We start from the raw sequence: 22,706 nt of genomic DNA on the forward strand, positions 1-22,706 counted from the left end.
GGCACTGTGGCGCGCTACGTTATTTTATTCTCCCTCCAGGGGGGTCGTGGACCCCCACGAAGGAGAATATATGTCGGTATGCCAGGTGTCGGGATTCCGGCGCCAGTATACTGTGCGCCGGGATACCGACATTAGGCATACAGAAGACCACCCCCTTTTCTCGTAGTCCGTAGGGGATAATGGGCGCCCACCTCTGTGCTTCGTGTTCCTGCTTACTGGTTTGTAAGTGTTCTTGGTTGGGTCTGCTGTTGCTGTCCCTATTTGGTTAGCGTTGCTATCCTCTGTTCTGGTTAGTGCTGCTATCCTTTACTGATGTGTGTTCATTCGTTGCCTCACCGCTTTAGTTGTATTTCCTTCTCTCATGGTATGTCCGTCTCCTCAGGCAGAGTTTCCTAGACTGAGTCTGGTGAAGGGGCATGGAGGGGAGGAGCCAGCACACACTAATGATTTCTTAAAGTGCCAGGCTCCAATGGACCCAATCTATACCCAGAATACTAATTCCATCCCAAAATCCCCTACGGACTACGAGAAAAGGAATATTAGATCGGTATTAAATTCCTATTTTTACTTACATTTGCAGATGTGTCCTCTTACATCCTCGCTGCAGTCACGTTCAACAGCCCTTAAAGCCACGTCATGCTGTGGCAGTATTCGGTAGCGCCGAGCGTCTTTTTCTCCGTGAAAACGCAATTAAGACATTAAAGTAATAGGACGCACAGAAATGATAAGCAGCATGCCTATATTCGGTGAGTAATTGCGTCTTTATCTCCATCTGAAATGCCACGTTACAGTTTTTTGCATGAAAACACCGTAGCACAGCATTTTGTATGCAATAACAGTGGCAGTCACACACAAAATAATAAGAATTTACTTACCGATAATTCTATTTCTCATAGTCCGTAGTGGATGCTGGGGACTCCGAAAGGACCATGGGGAATAGCAGCTCCGCAGGAGACTGGGCACAAAAGTAAAAGCTTTAGGACTAGCTGGTGTGCACTGGCTCCTCCCCCTATGACCCTCCTCCAAGCCTCAGTTAGGATACTGTGCCCGGACGAGCGTACACAATAAGGAAGGATTTTGAATCCCGGGTAAGACTCATACCAGCCACACCAATCACACCGTACAACCTGTGATCTGAACCCAGTTAACAGCATGATAACAGAGGAGCCTCTGAAAAGATGGCTCACAACAATAATAACCCGATTTTTGTAACTATGTACAAGTATTGCAGACAATCCGCACTTGGGATGGGCGCCCAGCATCCACTACGGACTATGAGAAATAGAATTATCGGTAAGTAAATTCTTATTTTCTCTAACGTCCTAAGTGGATGCTGGGGACTCCGAAAGGACCATGGGGATTATACCAAAGCTCCCAAACGGGCGGGAGAGTGCGGATGACTCTGCAGCACCAATTGAGAGAACTCCAGGTCCTCCTCAGCCAGGGTATCAATTTTGTAGAATTTTACAAACGTATTTGCTCCTGACCAAGTAGCTGCTCGGCAAAGTTGTAACGCCGAGACCCCTCGGGCAGCCGCCCAAGATGAGCCCATCTTCCTTGTGAAGTGGGTATTTACAGATTTTTGGCTGTGGCAGGCCTGCCACAGAATGTGCAAGCTGAATTGTACTACAAATCCAACGAGCAATAGTCTGCTTAGAAGCAGGAGCACCCAGCTTGTTGGGTGCATACAGGATAAACAGCGAGTCAGATTTTCTGACTCCAGCCGTCCTGGAAACATATTTTCAGGGCCCTGACAACGTCTAGCAACTTGGAGTCCTCCAAGTCCCTAGTAGCCGCAGGCACCACAATAGGTTGGTTCAGGTGAAACGCTGAAACCACCTTAGGGAGAAACTGAGGACGAGTCCTCAATTCCGCCCTGTCCGAATGGAAAATCAGATAAGGGCTTTTACAGGATAAAGCCGCCAATTCTGACACGCGCCTGGCCCAGGCCAGGGCCAACAGCATGACCACTTTCCATGTGAGATATTTTAACTCCACAGATTTAAGTGGTTCAAACCAATGTGACTTTTTTGGAACCCAAAAACTACATTGAGATCCCAAGGTGCCACTGGAGGCACAAAAGGAGGCTGTATATGCAGTACCCCTTTTACAACGTCTGAACTTCAGGGACTGAAGCTAGTTCTTTTTGGAAGAAAATTGACAGGGCCGAAATTTGAACCTTAATGGACCCCAATTTCAGGCCATAGACACTCCTGTTTGCAGGAAATGTAGGAATCGACCCAGTTGAATTTCCTCCTTCGGGCCTTACTGGCCTCGCACCACGCAACATATTTTCGCCAAATGCGGTGATAATGTTTTGCGGTTACATCCTTCCTGGCTTTGATCAGGATAGGGATGATCTCATCCGGAATGCCTTTTTTTCTTCAGGATCCGGCATACAACCGCCATGCCGTCAAACGCAGTCGCGGTAAGTCTTGGAACAGACAGGGTCCTTGCTGAAGCAGGTCCCTTCTTAGAGGTAGAGGCCACGGATCCTCCGTGAGCATCTTTTGAAGTTCCGGTTACCAAGTCCTTCTTGGCCAATCCGGAGCCACGAATATAGTGCTTACTCCTCTCCATCTTATCAATCTCAGTACCTTGGGTATGAGAGGCAGATGAGGGAACACATACACTGACTGGTACACCCACAGTGTTACCAGAGCGTCTACAGCTATTGCCTGAGGGTCCCTTGACCTGGCGCAATACCTGTCGAGTTTTTCCCAACGGTTTATAATCATGTGGAAGACTTCTGGGTGAAGTCCCCACTCTCTCGGGTGGAGGTCGTGTCTGCTGAGGAAGTCTGCTTCCCAGTTGTCCACTCCCGGAATTGCTGACAGTGCTATCACATGATTTTCCGCCCAGCGAAGAATCCTTGCAGCTTCTGCCATTGCCCTCCTGCTTCTTGTGCCACCCTGTCTGTTTACGTGGGTGACTGCCGTGATGTTGTCCGACTGGATCAACACCGGCTGACCTTGAAGCAGAGGTCTTGCTAAGCTTAGAGCATTGTAAATGGCCCTTAGCTTCAGGATATTTATGTGAAGTGATGTCTCCAGGCTTGACCATAAGCCCTGGAAAATCCTTCCCTGTGTGACTGCTCCCCAGCCTCGCAGGCTGGCATCCGTGGTCACCAGGACCCAGTCCTGAATGCTGAATCTGCGGCCCTCTAGAAGATGAGCACTCTGCAACCACCACAGGAGGGACACCCTTGTTCTTGGTGACAGGGTTATCCGCTGATGCATCTGAAGATGCGACCCGGACCATTTGTCCAGCAGGTCCCACTGGAAAGTTCTTGCGTGGAATCTGCCGAATGGGATTGCTTCGTAGGAAGCCACCATTTTTTTTAGAACCCTTGTGCATTGATGCACTGAGACTTGGCTCGGTTTTAGGAGGTTCCTGACTAGCTCGGATCACTCCCTGGCTTTCTCCTCCGGAAGAAACACCTTTTTCTGGACTGTGTCCAGGATCATCCCTAGGAACAGAAGACGAGTCGTCGGAACCAGCTGCGATTTTGGAACATTGAGAATCCAATCGTGCTGCCGCAACACTACCTGAGATAGTGCTACACCGACCTCCAACTGTTCCCTGGATCTTACCCTTATCAGGGAATCGTCCAAGTAAGGGATAACTAAAATTCCCTTCCGTCGAAGGAATATCATCATTTCGGCCATTACCTTGGTAAAGACCCGGGGTGCCGTGGACCATCCATACGGCAGCGTCTGAACTGATAGTGACAGTTCTGTACCATAAACCTGAGGTACCCTTGGTGAGAAGGGTAAATTTGGACATGAAGGTAAGCATCCATGATGTCCCGAGACATCATGTAGTCCCCTTCTTCCAGGTTCGCAATCACTGCTCTGAGTGACTCAATCTTGAATTTGAACCTCTGTATGTAAGTGTTCAAAGATTTTAGATTTAGAATCGGTCTCACCGAGCCGTCCGGCTTCGGTACCACAACAGTGTGGAATAATACCCCGTTCCCTGTTGCAGGAGGGGTACCTTGATTATCACCTGCTGGGAATACAGCTTGTGAATGGCTTCCAAAACTGTCTCCCTGTCAGAAGGAGACCTCGGTAAAGCCGACTTTAGGAAACGGCGAGGGGGAGACGTCTCGAATTCCAATTTGTACCCCTGAGATACCTGAAGGATCCAGGGGTCTACTTGCGAGTGAGCCCACTGCGCGCTGAAATTCATTGAGACGGGCCCCCACCGTGCCTGATTCTGCTTGTAAAGCCCCAGCGTCATACTGAGGGCTTGGCAGAGGCGGGAGAGGGTTTCTGTTCCTGGGAACTGGCTGATTTCTGCAGCCTTTTTCCTCTCCCTCTGTCACGGGGCAGAAATGAGGAACCTTTTGCCCGCTTGTCCACGAAAAGACTGCGCCTGATAATACGGCGTCTTCTCATGTTGAGAGGCGACCTGGGGTACAAACGTGGATTTCCCAGCTGTTGCCGTGGCCACCAGGTCTGAAAGACCGACCCCAAATAACTCCTCCCCTTAATAAGGCAATACTTCCAAATGCCGTTTGAAATACGCATCACCTGACCACTGTCGTGTCCATAACCCTCTACTGGTAGAAATGGACAACGCACTTAGACTTGATGCCAGTCGGCAAATATTCCGCTGTGCATCACGCATATATAGAAATGCATCTTTTAAATGCTCTATAGGCAAAAATATACTGTCCCTATCTAGGGTATCAATATTTTCAGTCAGGGAATCCGACCACGCCAACCCAGCACTGCACATCCAGGCTGAGGCGATTGCTGGTCGCAGTATAACACCAGTATGTGTGTAAATACATTTTAGGATACCCTCCTGCTTTCTATCAGCAGGATCCTTAAGGGCGGCCATCTCAGGAGAGGGTAGAGCCCTTACAAGCGTGTGAGCGCTTTATCCATCCTAGGGGGTGTTTCCCAACGCACCCTAACCTTTGGCGGGAAAGGATATAATGCCAATAACATTTTAGAAATTATCAGTTATCGGGGGAAACCCACGCATCATCACACACCTCATTTAATTTCTCAGATTCAGGAAAACTACAGGTAGTTTTTCCTCACCGAACATAATACCCCTTTTTGGTGGTACTCGTATTATCAGAAATGTGTAAAACATTTTTCATTGCCTCAATCATGTAACGTGTGGCCCTACTGGAAGTCACATTTGTCTCTTCACCGTCGACACTGGAGTCAGTATCCGTGTCGGCGTCTATATCTGCCATCTGAGGTAACGGGCGCTTTAGAGCCCCTGACGGCCTATGAGACGTCTGGACAGGCACAAGCTGAGTAGCCGGCTGTCTCATGTCAACCACTGTCTTTTATACAGAGCTGACACTGTCACGTAATTCCTTCCAACAGTTCATCCACTCAGGTGTCGACCCCCTAGGGGGTGACATCACTATTACAGGCAATCTGCTCCGTCTCCACATCATTTTTCTCCTCATACATGTCGACACAAACGTACCGACATACAGCACACACACAGGGAATGCTCTGATAGAGGACAGGACCCCACTAGCCCTTTGGGGAGACAGAGGGAGAGTTTACCAGCACACACCAGAGCGCTATATATATACAGGGATAACCTTATATAAGTGTTTTTCCCCTTATAGCTGCTGTATCTTTAATACTGCGCGTAATTAGTGCCCCCCTCTCTTTTTTAACCCTTTCTGTAGTGTAGTGACTGCAGGGGAGAGCCAGGGAGCTTCCCTCCAACGGAGCTGTGAGGGAAAATGGCGCCAGTGTGCTGAGGAGATAGGCTCCGCCCCCTTATCGGCGGCCTTATCTCCCGTTTTTCTATGTATTCTGGCAGGGGTTAAATGCATCCATATAGCCCAGGAGCTATATGTGATGTATTTTTTGCCATCTAAGGTATTTTTATTGCGTCTCAGGGCGCCCCCCCCCAGCGCCCTGCACCCTCAGTGACCGGAGTGTGAAGTATGCTGAGAGCAATGGCGCACAGCTGCGGTGCTGTGCGCTACCTTATTGATGACAGGACGTCTTCTGCCCTTCTGGCTCTGTAAGGGGGACGGCGGCGCGGCTCTGGGACCCATCCATGGCTGGGCCTGTGATCGTCCCTCTGGAGCTAATGTCCAGTAGCCTAAGAAGCCCAATCCACTCTGCACGCAGGTGAGTTCGCTTCTTCTCCCCTTAGTCCCTCGATGCAGTGAGCCTGTTGCCAGCAGGACTCACTGAAAATAAAAAACCTAATTTAAACTTTTACTCTAAGCAGCTCAGGAGAGCCACCTAGATTGCACCCTTCTCGTTCGGGCACAAAAATCTAACTGAGGCTTGGAGGAGGGTCATAGGGGGAGGAGCCAGTGCACACCAGCTAGTCCTAAAGCTTTTACTTTTGTGCCCAGTCTCCTGCGGAGCCGCTATTCCCCATGGTCCTTTCGGAGTCCCCAGCATCCACTTAGGACGTTAGAGAAATAGGCATGCTGCATATATTTTTAATCAGCAGAAGCTGCTTGAGCATCATATTACATTACTTTGTGTCTAAGACGCATGTTTGCAGAAAAAACTAAAAAAAGATGCTATGCACTACCTAGTCACACGGCACTCACGCATCATGTGTAATGTGACATGTAGCGCACGGAGCAAAGATGTAAGAGGACACATCTGTTAGGCTATTAACTAAACTACTGTACACCAACATACATCTCTAAACTTCTCTCAAAATATATCCCAAATCAACTTCTCTGCTCTGCACAATATCTGCATCTCTCATCCACACACATAACTCGCTCCCATTCACAATAGACTTCCTTTGGGCTGCACCTACTCTGTGGAATGTCCTCCGCAGCACAATAAGACCCTCCTCTAGTCTTAAAACCTTCAAGCATTCCCTGAAATCTCACTTCAGGCAAGTTTATCAAATTACATAACCTTCATAAATATCTAATTATATCCCTTCTGTATAGTCCACCCATACTAACATACAATATATTCTTTTTCTTCAATTTGACATCCTCTTGACCTTTTGTCAACATTGTTGTGTTACTATATCATATAGCCCACCAAGAAACTGCAATCTGGCTGGATCATTATGCAATAGATAGCACCTAACCTTGTGTACCAATGACCATTTTCTTATAGATTGTAAGATTACGAGAAGGGCCTTCCTACCTATGTCTGTTTGTTATTATCCAGTTATTATCCAGTTTTGTATTATCACTATTGTTACAATTATAAAAAACAAAGGAATATGTTGTGCTATATAAGAAACTTAATAAATTTGTGAACAGAAGTTTACCAATGTTATTAAGATAAAAGTGGAAATTAAATATACCTTTATCAGTACACCATCCATGAAGTCCCATAATTTAACAGTACCATCCAATGAGCAAGAGTAGAGCTGTGAAGTAAGAAGCATTTGCATTACTTTCATATTACGCTAAAATGAAATAAACATTTAACACATATTAAGAAAAAAAACGAGATTTATGGTAAGAACTTAACGTTGTTAAAGCGTTCTGCGAGGTTCTCTGGGCTCCACAGGGAATTACATTGGGGGTGTAGAGTAGGATCTTGATCTGAGGCACCAACAGGTTCAAAGCTCTGACATTCTTCCCAGAATGCCTAGCGCCGCCTCCTCTATAACCCCGCCTCCGTGCACAGGAGCTAAGTTTTTGTTAACCAGACCAATGCAGTAGCAGGCAAGAGAGACGACAACTGTTAGCAGCCACATACACCACATTCTCAAGACAGGAGAAAGTGTCTGCGGCTAATGTCATACCAACCCAAAGAAGCCAAGTGCGTCAGGGTGGGCGCCCTGTGGAGCTCGCAGAAAGATTTAACAACGGTAAGTTCTTACCATAAATCTCGTTTTCTGCTGCGGGGTAACATAGAAACATAGAAGTTGACGGCAGATAAGAACCACTTGGCCCATCTAGTCTGCCCCTTTTTTTTTTTTTATCCTTTAGGTAATCTCAACCCTTTTTGAACCTTAATTCTTTCCGTGAAGTAATTTTTCCTTAAATTTCCCCTAAACCTCCTGCCCTCCAGTCTCAGTGTATGTCCTCGAATTCTAATATTTCTCTTCCTTTGAAAAATGTTTCCCTCCTGAACTTTGTTAAGACCCTTGATATATTTGAAAGTTTCTATCATGTTCCCCCTTTCTCTTCTCTCCTCCAAACTATACATGTTAAGATCTTTTAGCCTTTCCGGGTACGTTTTGTGATGTAGGCCATACACCATTTTAGTTGCCCATGGGCTCCACAGGGAATGACATTGGGGATGTCCTAAAGCAGTTCCTTATGGGAGGGGACGCACTGTAGCGGGCACAAGACCTTATGGACCTCCTGGACCTTATGAACGTATTCACTGAGGACCACGTAGCCCCCTTGCACAATTGTTCAAGGGTTGCTCCACGGAGGGCCGCCCAAGAGGGTCCAACAGACCGAGTAGAATGGGCCTTTATGGTAGCTAGCAGGAACTGGACGACCAGCCTGTACATAAGCATGTGCAATCACCATTCTAATCCAATTGGCCAGCGTCTGCTTGTGAGTAGGCATACCACGTTTGTGAAAATCAAACAGTACAAAAAGAATCAGACTTCCCGATAGGAGCTGTCCTCTTCACGTAGATACGGAGAGCCCGTTGCACATCCAAAAACCACACTTTGGAAGACAAGTCAGGAGAGGCAAAGGCCGGAATCACGATTGCCTGATTAAGGTGGAAAGACGACACCACCTTAGTTAAATACCCGGGACATATTCTAAGGACTGCCCGGTCACGGTGAAAAATCAGATATGGTGACCACCAGGACAAGTCGCCAAAATCCGACACTCGTCTAGCAGAGGCAATAGCGAGCAGAAACAATACCTTAAGAGAAAGCTACTTGAGGTCTGCAGACACAAGGGGCTCAAAAGGAGACCCTTGTAACGCCTCTAGAACCACCGACAAGTCCCAAGGAGCCACAGGCGGGACATAAGGAGGTTGAATCTGCAACACACCCTGAGTGAACGTATGAACATCAGGTAAAGTCCCAATTTTTCTCTGGAACCATACCGACAAGTTAGAGATATGAACCTTGATGGAGGCCAGACGAAGGAGCAATTCCAGGACCTGTTGTAGAAAGGCCAAAAGTTTGGCCGTACTAAACTTGTAAGCGTCATAATTGTTAGAGGCGCACCAAGCAAAGTAAGAATTCCAAGTTCCAGTATGAATGGTCGACCATGTTATGGTCGACAGTCATTAGGTCGACCACTATTGGTCGACCCTGACATGGTCGACATGGACACATGGTCGACACATGAAAATGGTCTACACATGAAAGGTCGACACAGTTTCTGCAGAGGGCGGGAATGGAATTGGGCGAACTCCACCATGTTGAAAGCAGACATGAGACCTAGCACTTGCATCGCCGAGTGTATCGACACTAGCGGACGAGATAGGAAGAATTGAATACATAGAAACTTAGAATTTGACGGCAGATAAGAACCACTTGGCCCATCTAGTCTGCCCCCTTTTTTAACATTTTTTTTCTCTAACTTTGTTTGACTCTTATTTCTTTGTAAGGACATCCTTATGTCTTTCCCATGCATGTTTAAATTGCTCCACTTTCTTAGCCTCTACCAACTCTGATGGGAGGCTATTCCACTTATCCCCTACCCTTTCTGTGAATTAATTTTTAATCAAATTTCCACTGAACCAAGGATATTTTTTTATCCTTCAACAAAGATCTTATCCATTCAATAATCCTAATATCCAATCCCAAACTATCAAGTTTATTTTGCAGTCTGCAATGTGGAACAGTGTCAAAAGCCCTACTAAAGTCTAGATAAGCTATATCCATGGCTCCACCTTTATCCATATCACTTTAGTCACACAGTCAAAAAAAGTCAATAAGATGTGTTTGACATGATCTCCCCCCAGTGAATCCATGCTGTTTGGGATCCTGTAAATTGCCAGATTTGAGATAAACTACAACTCTTTCTTTTAAGAGTGTTTCCATCAATTTCCCTACTACTGATGTAAGACTCACTGGTCTGTAGTGGTTTGCCTCTTCCTTGCTTCCACTTTTGTGCAGTGGGGCTACGTTTGCTCTTTTCCAGACCTCTGGAATTACTCCTGTAGCTAATGACTGGTTGAATAATTCTATCAGTGGTGCTACCAGCACCTCTTTAAGTTCTTTTAGTATCCTTGGATGTATCCCATCTGGCCCCATAGATTTGTCCACTTTCAGCTTTGAGAGTTCTATTAGGACCTTCTCCTCTGTAAATGTACTGGTTTCATTTTCCTGAATATCCCTGCAACTTAACTGTGGCCCCTTCCCCTCTCTTTCAGTAGTAAATACTGAGCAAAAATAATTCTTAAGATGATCTGCTATTACATTGTCTCCCTCAACAAGACTACCAGTCTCTGTCTTTAGTTTTATTATTCCACCTTTTGTTTTTCTCCTTTCACTTATATACCTATAAAAAAACTTTTGCCTCCTTTACCCACTGACTGGGCCATTTTCTCCTTAGCTTGTGCTTTTGCACATCTGATTACCTTCTTAGTCCCCTTCTGTCAATCAAGATGTATCTCTGACTTAATTATTTTGTCTGCTTATTTTTCCTAAAAACCATCTTTTTTGCTTTCACAATATTTGCTACTTCTTTCGCAAACCACACTGGCTTCCTTTTCTGTGTGTTTTTCCTAACACTTTTGCTACAAAGGTCTGTTGCTTTTAATATTGCACATTTTAATGTTTCCCACCTCTCCTGCACTGCTTCCAAATTCCTCCACTCTGCCAAAGAATTGCTTAAACATTTTCCCATCCCTACAAAATCAGCCTCCCTAAAATCCAACACCTTTGTTTTTGTATGGGATGAGTCAGTCTGTCTTTATGCTGAACCATACTGCTTGATGATCACTGGATCCCAGGTTTTCACCCACTTTTACGTCCGATATTTTGTCTCCATTTGTAAGTATTAAGTCTAATATTGCGTCTTTCCGAGTGGGCTCCCTCACAAATTGGTTGAGGGATACTCCCTGAAGGGAATTTAAAATGTCCCTACTTCTAGTGGAACTAGCAACAGACACCTCCAAGTTTACAGCAGGAAGATTAAAATCTCCCATGATTATTACCTCTCCTTTTAATGCCATTTTAGTTATGTCCTGCAATAGGTTTTGTTGAGATTCTCTTCCTGACCTGCTGGCCTGTATATCACGCCAATACGAATAATCGACTTCTCCCCTGTGTCAATGGTCACCCAAAGGGCCTCAGTTTTTTCTTCAATACTTTGTATTAAGGTAGTATTTATGCTTTTTTTTTTATTTATATTTTACATACATTGCAACCCCTCAGATTTTTTCAATTCTGTCCTTCCTACATAAAGTATATCCCGGTATAGCTATGTCCCAGTCATAATTTTCATTGTACCATGACTCTAATTGTCACAATGTCTAGAACATCCCTTGTCATTATTGTAATTAGTTCTGGGATTTTACTTCCTAAGCTCCTAGCATTTGCACACATAGCTTTTAGAGTTTTGTTTGTGCTTTTTCTGTTCCTAGCTATGTTCTTCTCTCTGCCTGTTAATTTAGTTTTGATCTGAATTATCTTCTGTTGCTGTGGCTATGCTTCCTATTCCCTTTGCCTGCAGAAACAATACCTCTGTGTTGGGGGAGCAGATTTCTTTATTCCCGTTTGGTTCACTGCCCCCCTCTGTTAGTTTAAACAGTTCTTGATGAAGCATCCAAACTGTTCAGTTAATATTCTCGTTCCACTTGAAGATGGGTGCAGGCCGTCACTTTTGTATAAGCTCCTATCTTCCAGATGGTGTGACTATGGCCTATAAATCCAATTCTCTCCTCATTGCACCATGTCCTTAGCCAAACATTAAAGTTTCTGATGCAATGAGTTCTGTCTTCCCCTCTGTGTACTGGCAATACTTCTGAAAAAGATACAGTGGTTGCCACCTGCTTCAGAGCAGTCCCTAACTTCCTAAATAAATCTTTTACGGCCATGAGTTCAGCATTTGCCAGGTCATTTGTCCCTAGGTGGACAATGAAATCCACCTCCCTATCTTTTCTTGCTAACTTCACAATTCTTAGCATGCGCTCTTTAACCCTTGGAGCTGTGGCTCCAGGTAAGCACCTTGTTTCTCTACTTCATTTGCATTCCCCAGATGTATTCCTCTAATAATGGAGGCAGCAACACAACTGCATATCCACGACCCTGTATCCAAATCAGGAACCAGCACGGGGGTAACTATAAAGTGTTTGCATGCCTCCTATATCAGAATAATTATTGTGAAAATATCTGTGGACATTCTTTTACTTTAACACACTGGGACGCCAGTGTTATCAAGCAAACTCATTTGTTCCAGAGAGCTTTTCCTATAAAATATATATATATATATATATATATATATATATATATATATATATATATATATATATATATATACACATACATACATATATATATACACACACTTTTTTTTAACCTAGTTTTACTGCATGCTGTACCAATACTCATATGTTCATAAATAGGTACAGTAACAGCATTCACTGTTACACAAATAAGTTGCAACTTATGTCTTTTTATATTGCTACATATGTATTTGCTGCTTGTATGTTATGTGTGTCCTTCACAAACTATTATATTTTGAGTAAATTATTCCTTTTCTACACCGAGTTTCACTGAATCAAATTATTCTCCCTGCTAGACTGCACATAATTAATTTAAGATAGTGATTCTTGGAGCGCAGAGCATTCTCCCCTCTTGTCTACGAATTAAATTAAATTTGCAGCTTAGCCAGCTGTTTTTGCTCAGCAGCTTTAAGATACACCACCATTCTTGGTAAAATTACTATATATATAGCGCCAGGTTTACACAGTTTGAGATTTTATCTCTAACTGTCCTTGTACATATGTAAAGGGACATCACAAAGTTATCAGAGGAATTATTTATTAAAAGAACACAGTTTAGGACACGTGGGCACTCGCTGCGGCTGGAGGAGAGAAAGTTCCGAACGCGACGGAGGAAAGGGTTCTTCACTGTTAGGGCAATTAGGATGTGGAATTCCTGCAGGGAAGGTGGTAATGGCGGACTCTTTAAATGGATTTTAAAAAAAGGAATGGATACATTTCTGAATGAAAATTATATCAATGGTTATAATATCAAAACTATCAACATGGTTAATCCGGGGGTTATACGAGTAACAGTAATTAACTAGTCATAAAACATTACTCAGCGGGTATGTAGATTCATCACAACTTAATACAGGTTGAACACGATGGGCAAATTGCCTCTTTTCAACCTCAATTACTATGTTACTATGTTAGCTACTATCTTGTTGAGGTCTTCTCAAGAAAGAATGTCTCCCTTAAAAAGGTAGAACCTCCAGGGTGTTCTTAGAGTCCAGATCCACAGACCAGTACCGCAACCAGAGAATCTGGTGAGCCAATATGGAAGTAGTAGAAGCCTTGGCCGCCAGAATACCGGCATCAGAAGCCGCCTCCTTAATGTAATGAGAAGCTATGACAATATACGACAGACATGGTCTGGCATGATCAGAAGCGTTGGAAGGCAGCTCCGCCTCCAGCTCCTGAGCAGACGCTTCAACAGCCTCTGCAGCCCATGTCGCTGCAATGGTGGGCCTATGCACTGCACCAGTTAGGGTGTAAATCGCTTTTAAACAACCCTCCACAGGCTTGTCCATAGGATCCTTCAGTGAGGTGACGTAGTGACCGGCAGAGCTGATACTACCAGCCGTGCCACTAGCGAATCCACTGGCGGGGGTGTCTCACAATTTTCACTCATCTCCGCTGCAAGGGTGTAGCAAGCCAGCAAATTGTTATGAGGCGTAAGTTTCTTTCCTGGATTTTCCCAGGATTCCGGACGTATGTCAACTAAATGGTCAGAATGAGGTAAAACCTGTTTAACCACTTTATGACGTTTAAACCTGTCCGGTTTCTTAGGGGCAACATCAGGCTCCGGTTCATCAGTAATTTGGAGAATTAGCCCGATAGCATCCAGCAAGTCAGGGACATCCACCTGTGAGACAGAGTCCCCATCAGAAGCATCAGGGTCAGAATCTGTGGGGTCAGTATATACTCCATCCTCATCAGATAAGTTGTCTGGGACGTTCGTGGATTGTGAGGAAGTAATGGCCCGCTTAGAGGACCTCTTGGTCTTAGGCGACTGAGGGTTAGACTTCTATGCAGTCAGTGATTGGTTAAATTTCTGTAACTGAGCAGACAGCTGATCTGCCCATGGCGGGTTAACCGCATGATACATAAGCGGTTGTACCGGCACAGGTGGTCACATAGGGGGCGCAAGTCTAGTTACTAGCGTACTCAAAAGCGTGGAGAAAGTAGCCCAAGGTGGATCATTATGAACCCCCGTTGCAACTGTCCCACTGGGGGGTAAGGAACCCCCAGAACCAGAACCCTCAAATGCTATGTTTTACTCAAATGTGTCTGCAACGTCACCACCACGCAATGTGTGATCAGCCCCAGCACCAACGCCCCTTGTAACTGACATATCTGAAAGTTCAATACAAGGCGACCCAGTACAATATCAGCAGCACAGTACCTGACAAAAAAAACCCTGTGTAGAAAATTTACACAAACAGGGAATTCAAGAGGTATGCGTGACTAAAATTAACAGCGAAAAAATAGGATTTCAATTACCTACCGGTAAATCCTCATTTCGTAGTCCGTAGAGGATGCTGGGATCCATATTAGTACCATGGAGTATAGACGGGTCCACCAGGAGCCATTGACACTTAAAGAGTTTAACAGTGTGAGCTGACTCCTCCTTCTATGCTCCTCCTACCAGACTCAGTCTAGAAACTGAGCCAGAGGAGGAAATACACAGATAGTGGCGAGATGCATACCAGCTCATACAAGACAAATCCGGTCAACATGCCGGAACACTCAGCAACAGCTGAAACAGTACTGAAACAGTAAAAAACTCAAAACTTACCTAGGAACCAAGCAGTACTGAACTAAATAACCACAACAGGAAAACGAAGCGCTGGGCGGGCGCCCAGCATCATCTACGGACTAGGAGAAAAGGATTTACAGGTAGGTAATTAAAATTCTACTTTCTTACATCCTAGAGGATGCTGGGGTCCATATTAGTACCATGGGGATGTACCAAATCTCCCAGAACAGGAGGGAGAGCGCGGAGGCTCCTGCAGAACTGATTGACCAAACTTGAGGTCATCAGAAGCCAAAGTATCAAACGTGTAAAACTTCCCAAACGTGTTCGACCCAGACCAAGTAGCTGCTCGGCAAACACCCCGGGTAGCCGCCCAGGAAGAGCCCACCTTACGAGTAGAGTGGGCCTTAAAAGATTTTGGACACAGCAATTCTGCCGTAGAATATGCATGCTGGATGGTGAACCTGATCCTGCTTGAAAATAGACTGCTTAGAAGCAGGACACCCAATTATCTTGGGATCATAGAGGACAAACAGTCAGATTTTCTATGACGAGCCATCCTCTTCACATAAATCTTCAAAGCCCGCACAACATCCAAGGCCTTTGAAGCAATTGAGGAGTCAGTAGCCACTGGCACCACGGTTGATATAAAAAGCTGACTCAATCTTTGGAAGGAACTGCGGACGAGTCCTGAGTTCCGCCCTTTCATGGAAGACCAGATAGGGACTTTTACAGGACAAAGCCCTCAATTCAGACACACGTCGAGCAGAAGCTAAGGCCAACAAAGTGACCGCCTTCCACATGAGAAATTTGAATTCAGCCTCCTGTAGAGGCTCAAACCAATCCGATTGCAGGAACTGTAATAACACATCAAGATCCCAAGATGCCATTTGCGACAAAAAGGTAGACTGGATGTGCAGAACCCCTTTCAAAAAGGTCTGAACCTCAGGGAGGACAGTCAATTGTTTTTGGAAGAAAATGATAAAGCTGAGATCTGAACCTTGATGGAGGCCAATCTCAGGTCCATATCCACACCAGCTTGCAGGAAAAGGAGCAAACGTCCAAGTTGAAACTCCACCGCAGGAAATTTCTTGGATTCACACCAAGACACATTTTTTCCAAATTCGATGGTAATGTTTAGACGTTACCCCCTTCCTAGCCTGTATCAGGGTAGGAAAAATCTTGCTCGGAATAGCCTTCCGAGCTAAGATCTGGCACTCAACCGCCATGCCGTCAAACGTAGCCATGCAGTACTCTCGAAGAGGTAGGGGCCTTGGATCTTCCAGCAGAAGATCCAGCAGATCCACGTACCAAGCACTCCTTGGCCAGTCCAGAGCAATGAGGCTTGCCAGAACCTTTGTTCTTTTTAGAAGTTGAAGAATTTTTGGAATCAGACGAAGTGGAGGGAACACATACACTGACGTGAACACCCACGGTGTTACCAGTGCGTCCATTGCCACTGCCTGCGGGTCTCTCGACCTGGAACAGTACCTCCCTCCGCAGCTTCTTGTTGAGGCGGGAGGCCATCATGTCTATGTGAGGAACCCCCAACCGACCGGTTACCTCCTTGAACACCTCCGGGTGGAGGCCCCACTCTCCTGGATGTAGATCGTGTCTGCTGAGGAAGTCCGCTTCCCAGTTGTCTACACCAGGAATAAAGATTGCCGACATCGCCACCGCGTGCCTTACTGCCCAGAGGAGAATTCTTGTCACTACTGACATCGCAGCCTTGCTCTTCGTTCTGACTTGACGGTTAATGTAGGGCACTGTGGTCACGTTGTCCGACTGCACCTGAACAGTCCAATCCTGCAGAAGGTGTGCTGATTGAAGGTCATTGTATACGGCTCTTAGCTTCAGGATGTTTATCGAGAGAAGGGATTCTTGACTTGACCACCTTCCTTGGAAGGATTCCCCCTGAGCGACTGCTCCCAAACCCCTTAGACCAGGACAATGACCTGTCCTGACAATTTTTGAATTGCCGTTGTTACTGCCTCTCTTTCTGGAAGAGAAGCTGGCAAGGTCGATTTGAAAAATAGGCATGGGGGGGACGTCTTGAAACTTCAGTTTGTACCCATGGGAATCTTTTTGTAAGACCCATGGGTCCAGGCCAGATTGAATCCATATTTTACTGAAAAGTTTCAGACGTGCTCCCACCCGAGCGGACTCTCGCAAGGGAACCCCAGCGTCATGCTGCAGATTTGGCAGAAGCAGGGGTTGACTTCTGCTCCTGGGATCCTGGAGACGCTGCGGATTTCTTTCCTTTTCCCCTTCCCCTACCTGCAAAGAAGGGGGAACCTTTGGCCTTTTTGTATTTGTTGGGCCGAAAGGAACGCATGTGAAAGTGATGCGTCTTTTTCGCCGGTGCAGGAGCATAAGGCAAGAATGACGACTTACCTGCGGTAGCCGCCAAGACTAACGCATCCAGCCCATCACCAAATAAGACCTCACCTTTATACAGGAGAGCATCCATATTTCTTTTGGAATCTTCATAAGCATTCCACTGGCGAATCCACAACGCCCTCCGAGCCGATACTGCCATGGTTGCGGCTGTTGAACCCAAGAGTCCAATATCCTTCATAGCTTCCATGATGTATGCGGCAGTGTCTTTGATATTACCTAACGTTAGGAGTATCTAGTCCCTATCAATCGTGTCAATTTCCAATGACAAGATATCTGACCATTTTTTGATAGCACGACTCACACACGCGCAAGCAGCGTACCATTGGCCACATAAATAGATTTTTACGTAGTCTCTATTTTGCGGTCTGCCGGCTCCTTTAGTGAAGCCTTCCCAGGTGCAGGGAGAATCACCTTTTTTGTTAACCTTGACAGTGCACTGTCGAACACCGGGGGTGACTCCCATCTTTTCCTGTCCTCTAATGGAAAAGGATAAGCAATCTGAATCCTTTTGGGAATATGAAGTTTCTTTTCAGGATTCACCCAAACTCCCTCAAAAAGAGTATTTCTCCAACGTCCTAGTGGATGCTGGGTACTCCGTAAGGACCATGGGGTATAGATGGGCTCCGCAGGAGACTGGGCATTCTTAAAAGAAAGATTAGGTACTATATCTGGTGTGCACTGGCTCCTCCCTCTATGCCCCTCCTCCAGACCTCAGTTAGTATCTGTGCCCGGCCAGAGCTGGATGCACCCTAGGAGCTCTCCTGAGCTTCCTAGAAAAGAAAGTATTTGTTAGGCTTTTTATTTTCAGTGAGATCTGCTGGCAACAGACTCACTGCCTCGTGGGACTGAGGGGAGAGAAGCGAACCTACCTGCTTGCAGCTAGCTTGGGCTTCTAAGGCTACTGGACACCATTAGCTCCAGGGAGATCGAACACAGGCCCAGCCTCGGTCGTCCGGTCCCGGAGCCGCGCCGCCGTCCACCTTGCAGAGCCAGAAGACGGAAGAAACAGAAGAAAACCGGCGGCTGAAGACTTCGGTCTTCAATAAGGTAGCGCACAGCACTGCAGCTGTGCGCCATTGCTCCAAAGCACACCACACGCTCCGGGCACTGGTGGGTGCAGGGCGCTGGGCGGGGGGCGCCCTGGGCTGCAATATATATATATATATATATATATATATATATATATATATATATATTATATACACATATATATATATATATATATATATATATATATATATATATACATACATACATACACACACACACACACACACACACACACACCTTTTTGGCAAAATGCACATAATACAGTGTATAACACTGTATATGTGCCTAATCCCCTGCCATAAACTTTAATAAAAAAGCGGGAGAAGCCCGCCGCGGAAGGGGCGGGGCTATCTTCCTCAGCACACCGGTGCCATTTTCTCTTCACAGCTCCGCTGGAAGGACGCTCCCCAGGCTCTCCCCTGCAGTATATACACTACAAGAAGGGTAAAAAAGAGAGGGGGGGGGCACATAAATTTAGGCGCAAATTCTGTATAATAGCAGCTATTGGGAAAAATCACTCAGTATAGTGTGCATCCCTGTGATATATAGCGCTGTGCTGTGTGCTGGCATACTCTCTCTCTGTCTCCCCTAAGGACTTAGTGGGGTCCTGTCCTCAGTCAGAGCATTCCCTGTGTGTGTGCGGTGTGTCGGTACGGCTGTGTCGACATGTTTGATGAGTAAGCTTATGTGGAGGCGGAGCAGGTGCCGATAAGTGTGATGTCACCCCCTGCGGGGCCGACACCAGAGTGGGTGGATATGTGGGAGGTTTTACACGACAGTGTCAACTCCTTGCATAAAAGGTTCGATGACATAACAGCTGTGGGACAGTCGGCTTCTCAGCCAGTGCCTGCCCAGGCGTCTCAAAGGCCATCAGGGGCTCAAAAACGCCCGCTACCTCAGATGGCAGACACAGATGTCGACACGGAGTCTGACTCCAGTGTCGACGAGGACGAGACTAATGTACATTCCACTAGGGCCATCCGTTGCATGATTACGGCAATGAAAAATGTGTTGCACATTTCTGACATTAACCCAGGTACCACTAAAAAGGGTATTATGTTTGGGGAGAAAAAGCAACCAGTGGTTTTTCCCCCATCAGATGAGTTGAATGAAGTGTGTGAAGAAGCGTGGGCTTCCCCCGATAAGAAACAAGTGATTTCTAAAAAGTTACTGATGGCGTACCCTTTCCCGCCAGAGGACAGGTTACGTTGGGAGACATCCCCGAGGGTGGATAAGGCGCTCACACGCTTGTCAAAAAAGGTGGCACTGCCGTCTCAGGATACGGCCGCCTTAAAGGAGCCTGCGGATAGAAAGCAGGAGGCTATCCTGAAGTCTGTATATACACACTCAGGTACTATACTGAGACCTGCAATTGCTTCAGCTTGGATGTGTAGTGCTGCAGCAGCTTGGTCCGATACCCTGTCAGAAAATATTAATACCCTCGACAGGGATACGATTTTGCTAACCATAGAGCATATTAAAGACGTCGTCTTATATATGAGAGATGCACAGAGGGATATTTGCCGGCTGGCATCTAGAATTAATGCAATGTCCATTTCTGCCAGGAGAGTATTATGGACTCGGCAGTGACAGGTGATGCGGATTCTAAAAGGCACATGGAGGTTTTGCCTTACAAGGGTGAGAAATTGTTTGGGGATGGTCTCTCGGACCTCGTTTCCACAGTAACAGCTGGGAAGTCGACATTTTTACCTCAGGTTCCCTCACAGCCTAAGAAAGCACCGTATTATCAGGTACAGTCCTTTCGGCACCAGAAAGGCAAGCGGGTCAAAGGCGCTTCCTTTCTGCCCAGAGGCAAGGGAACAGGGAAAAAGCTGCACCAGACAGCCAGTTCCCAGGATCAAAAATCCTCCCCCGCTTCCTCTAAGTCCACCGCATGACGCTGGGGCTCCACAGGCGGAGCCAGGTGCGGTGGGGGCGCGTCTCCGGAACTTCAGCAACCAGTGAGTTCGCTCACAGGTGGATCCCTGGGTTCTGCAAGTAGTATCACAGGGATACAAGCTGGAGTTCGAGGCCACTCCCCCTCGCCGTTACCTCAAATCAGCCTTGCCTGCTGCTCTCAGAGAAAGGGAGGTAGTACTGGCGGCTATTCACAAGCTGCATCTTCAGCAGGTGATAATCAAGGTACCCCTCCTTCAACAGGGACGGGGTTACTATTGCACAATGTTTGTGGTACCGAAACCAGACTGTTCGGTGAGACCCATTCTAAATTTGAAATCCTTGAACATTTATATAAGAAAGTTCAAGTTGGAATCGCTCAGGGCGGTTATTGCAAGCCTGGAAGAGGGGGATTTTATGCTGTCATTGGACATCAAGGATGCTTACCTGCAGGTCCCCATTTATCCACCCCACCAGGAGTACCTCAGGTTTGTGGTACAGGACTGTCATTACCAATTCCAGACGCTGCCGTTAGGTCTGTCCACGGCACCGCGGGTATTTACTAAGGTAATGGGCGAAATGATGATGCTCCTCCGAAAGAAAGGAGTCATGATTATCCCGTACTTGGACGATCTCCTTATAAAGGCGAGGTCCAAAGAGCAGTTGCTAGTCAGCGTAGCACTATCTCAGCAAGTGCTGCATCAGCACAGCTGGATTCTGAATATCCCAAAGTCACAGCTGATTCCTGCAAAGCGTCTGCTGTTCTTGGGCATGATTCTGGACACACAACAGAAGAAGGTGTTTCTCCCGGAGGAGAAGGCCCAGGAATTATCATCTGTGGTCAAGGACCTCCTGAGACCAAAGCAGGTGTCGGTGCATCACTGCACGCGAGTCCTGGGAAAGATGGTAGCTTCTTACGAAGCAATTCCCTTCGGCAGATTCCATGCAAGGATCTTTCAGTGGGATCTGTTAGACAAGTGGTCCGGATCGCATCTCCAGACGCATCGGTTGATCACCCTGTCCCCGAGGGCCAGGGTGTCTCTGCTGTGGTGGCTGCAGAGTGCTCGTCTGCTCGAAGGCCGCAGATTCGGCATACAGGACTGGGTCCTGGTGACCACGGATGCAAGCCTCCGAGGTTGGGGGACAGTCACACAGGGAAGAAACTTCCAAGGACAATGGTCGAGTCAGGAAACTTCCCTACACATAAATATTCTGGAACTAAGGGCCATTTACAACGCCCTGAGTCAAGCAGAACCCCTGCTTCAAAACCAACCAGTCCTGATTCAGTCAGACATCACGGCAGTTGCCCATGTAAATCGACAGGACGGCACAAGAAGCAGGATGGCAATGGCAGAAGCCACAGGGATTCTTCGATGGGCGGAGAATCACGTGCTAGCAGTGTCAGCAGTGTTCATTCCGGGAGTGGACAACTGGGAAGCAGACTTCCTCAGCAGACACGACCTCCACCCGGGAGAGTGGGGACTTCATCCAGAAGTCTTCAAGCTGATTGTAAATCGCAGGGAACGGCCACAGGTGGACATGATGGCATCCCGCCTCAACAAAAAGCTAAAAAGATATTGCGCCAGGTCAAGGGACCCTCAGGCGATAGTTGTTGACGCTCTAGTGACACCGTGGGTGTACCAGTCGATGTATGTGTTCCCTCCTCTTCCTCTCATACCCAAGGTACTGAGGATAATAAGAAAAAATAAGATTTTACTTACCGGTAAATCTATTTCTCGTAGTCCGTAGTGGATGCTGGGGACTCCGTCAGGACCATGGGGATTAGCGGCTCCGCAGGAGACAGGGCACAAAAATAAAGCTTTAGGATCAGGTGGTGTGCACTGGCTCCTCCCCCTATGACCCTCCTCCAAGCCTCAGTTAGGATACTGTGCCCGGACGAGCGTACACAATAAGGAAGGATTTTGAATCCCGGGTAAGACTCATACCAGCCACACCAATCACACCGTACAACTTGTGATCTGAACCCAGTTAACAGTATGACAACGTAGGAGCCTCTGAACAGACGGCTCACAACAAGAACAACCCGATTTTTTTGTAACAATAACTATGTACAAGTATTGCAGACAATCCGCACTTGGGATGGGCGCCCAGCATCCACTACGGACTACGAGAAATAGATTTATCGGTAAGTAAAATCTTATTTTCTCTAACGTCCTAGTGGATGCTGGGGACTCCGTCAGGACCATGGGGATTATACCAAAGCTCCCAAACGGGCGGGAGAGTGCGGATGACTCTGCAGCACCGAATGAGAGAACTCCAGGTCCTCTTTAGCCAGGGTATCAAATTTGTAGAATTTTACAAACGTGTTCTCCCCCGACCACGTAGCTGCTCGGCAGAGTTGTAATGCCGAGACCCCTCGGGCAGCCGCCCAGGATGAGCCCACCTTCCTTGTGGAATGGGCCTTGACAGATTTAGGCTGTGGCAGGCCTGCCACAGAATGTGCAAGTTGAATTGTGCTACAA

General features: G+C 46.6%; 1 protein-coding gene across 4 annotated transcripts in view; it reads right to left on the reverse strand.

Moving 5' to 3' along the window:
• Nucleotides 1-22,706, reverse strand: part of WDR75 (WD repeat domain 75) — a 1,043,598-nt gene that overhangs the window by 957,434 nt on the left and 63,458 nt on the right. For all 4 annotated transcript variants that reach the window (XM_063934110.1, XM_063934109.1, XM_063934108.1 and 1 more), the window contains exon 3: nucleotides 7,285-7,350. In XM_063934110.1, coding sequence (XP_063790180.1) covers nucleotides 7,285-7,350 — 66 coding nt within the window. The remainder of the gene's footprint in view (nucleotides 1-7,284; nucleotides 7,351-22,706) is intronic.

Source organism: Pseudophryne corroboree, chromosome 7, assembly GCF_028390025.1.
Source record: "Pseudophryne corroboree isolate aPseCor3 chromosome 7, aPseCor3.hap2, whole genome shotgun sequence".
In the NCBI taxonomy this organism is placed as follows: Eukaryota; Metazoa; Chordata; class Amphibia; order Anura; family Myobatrachidae; genus Pseudophryne; species Pseudophryne corroboree.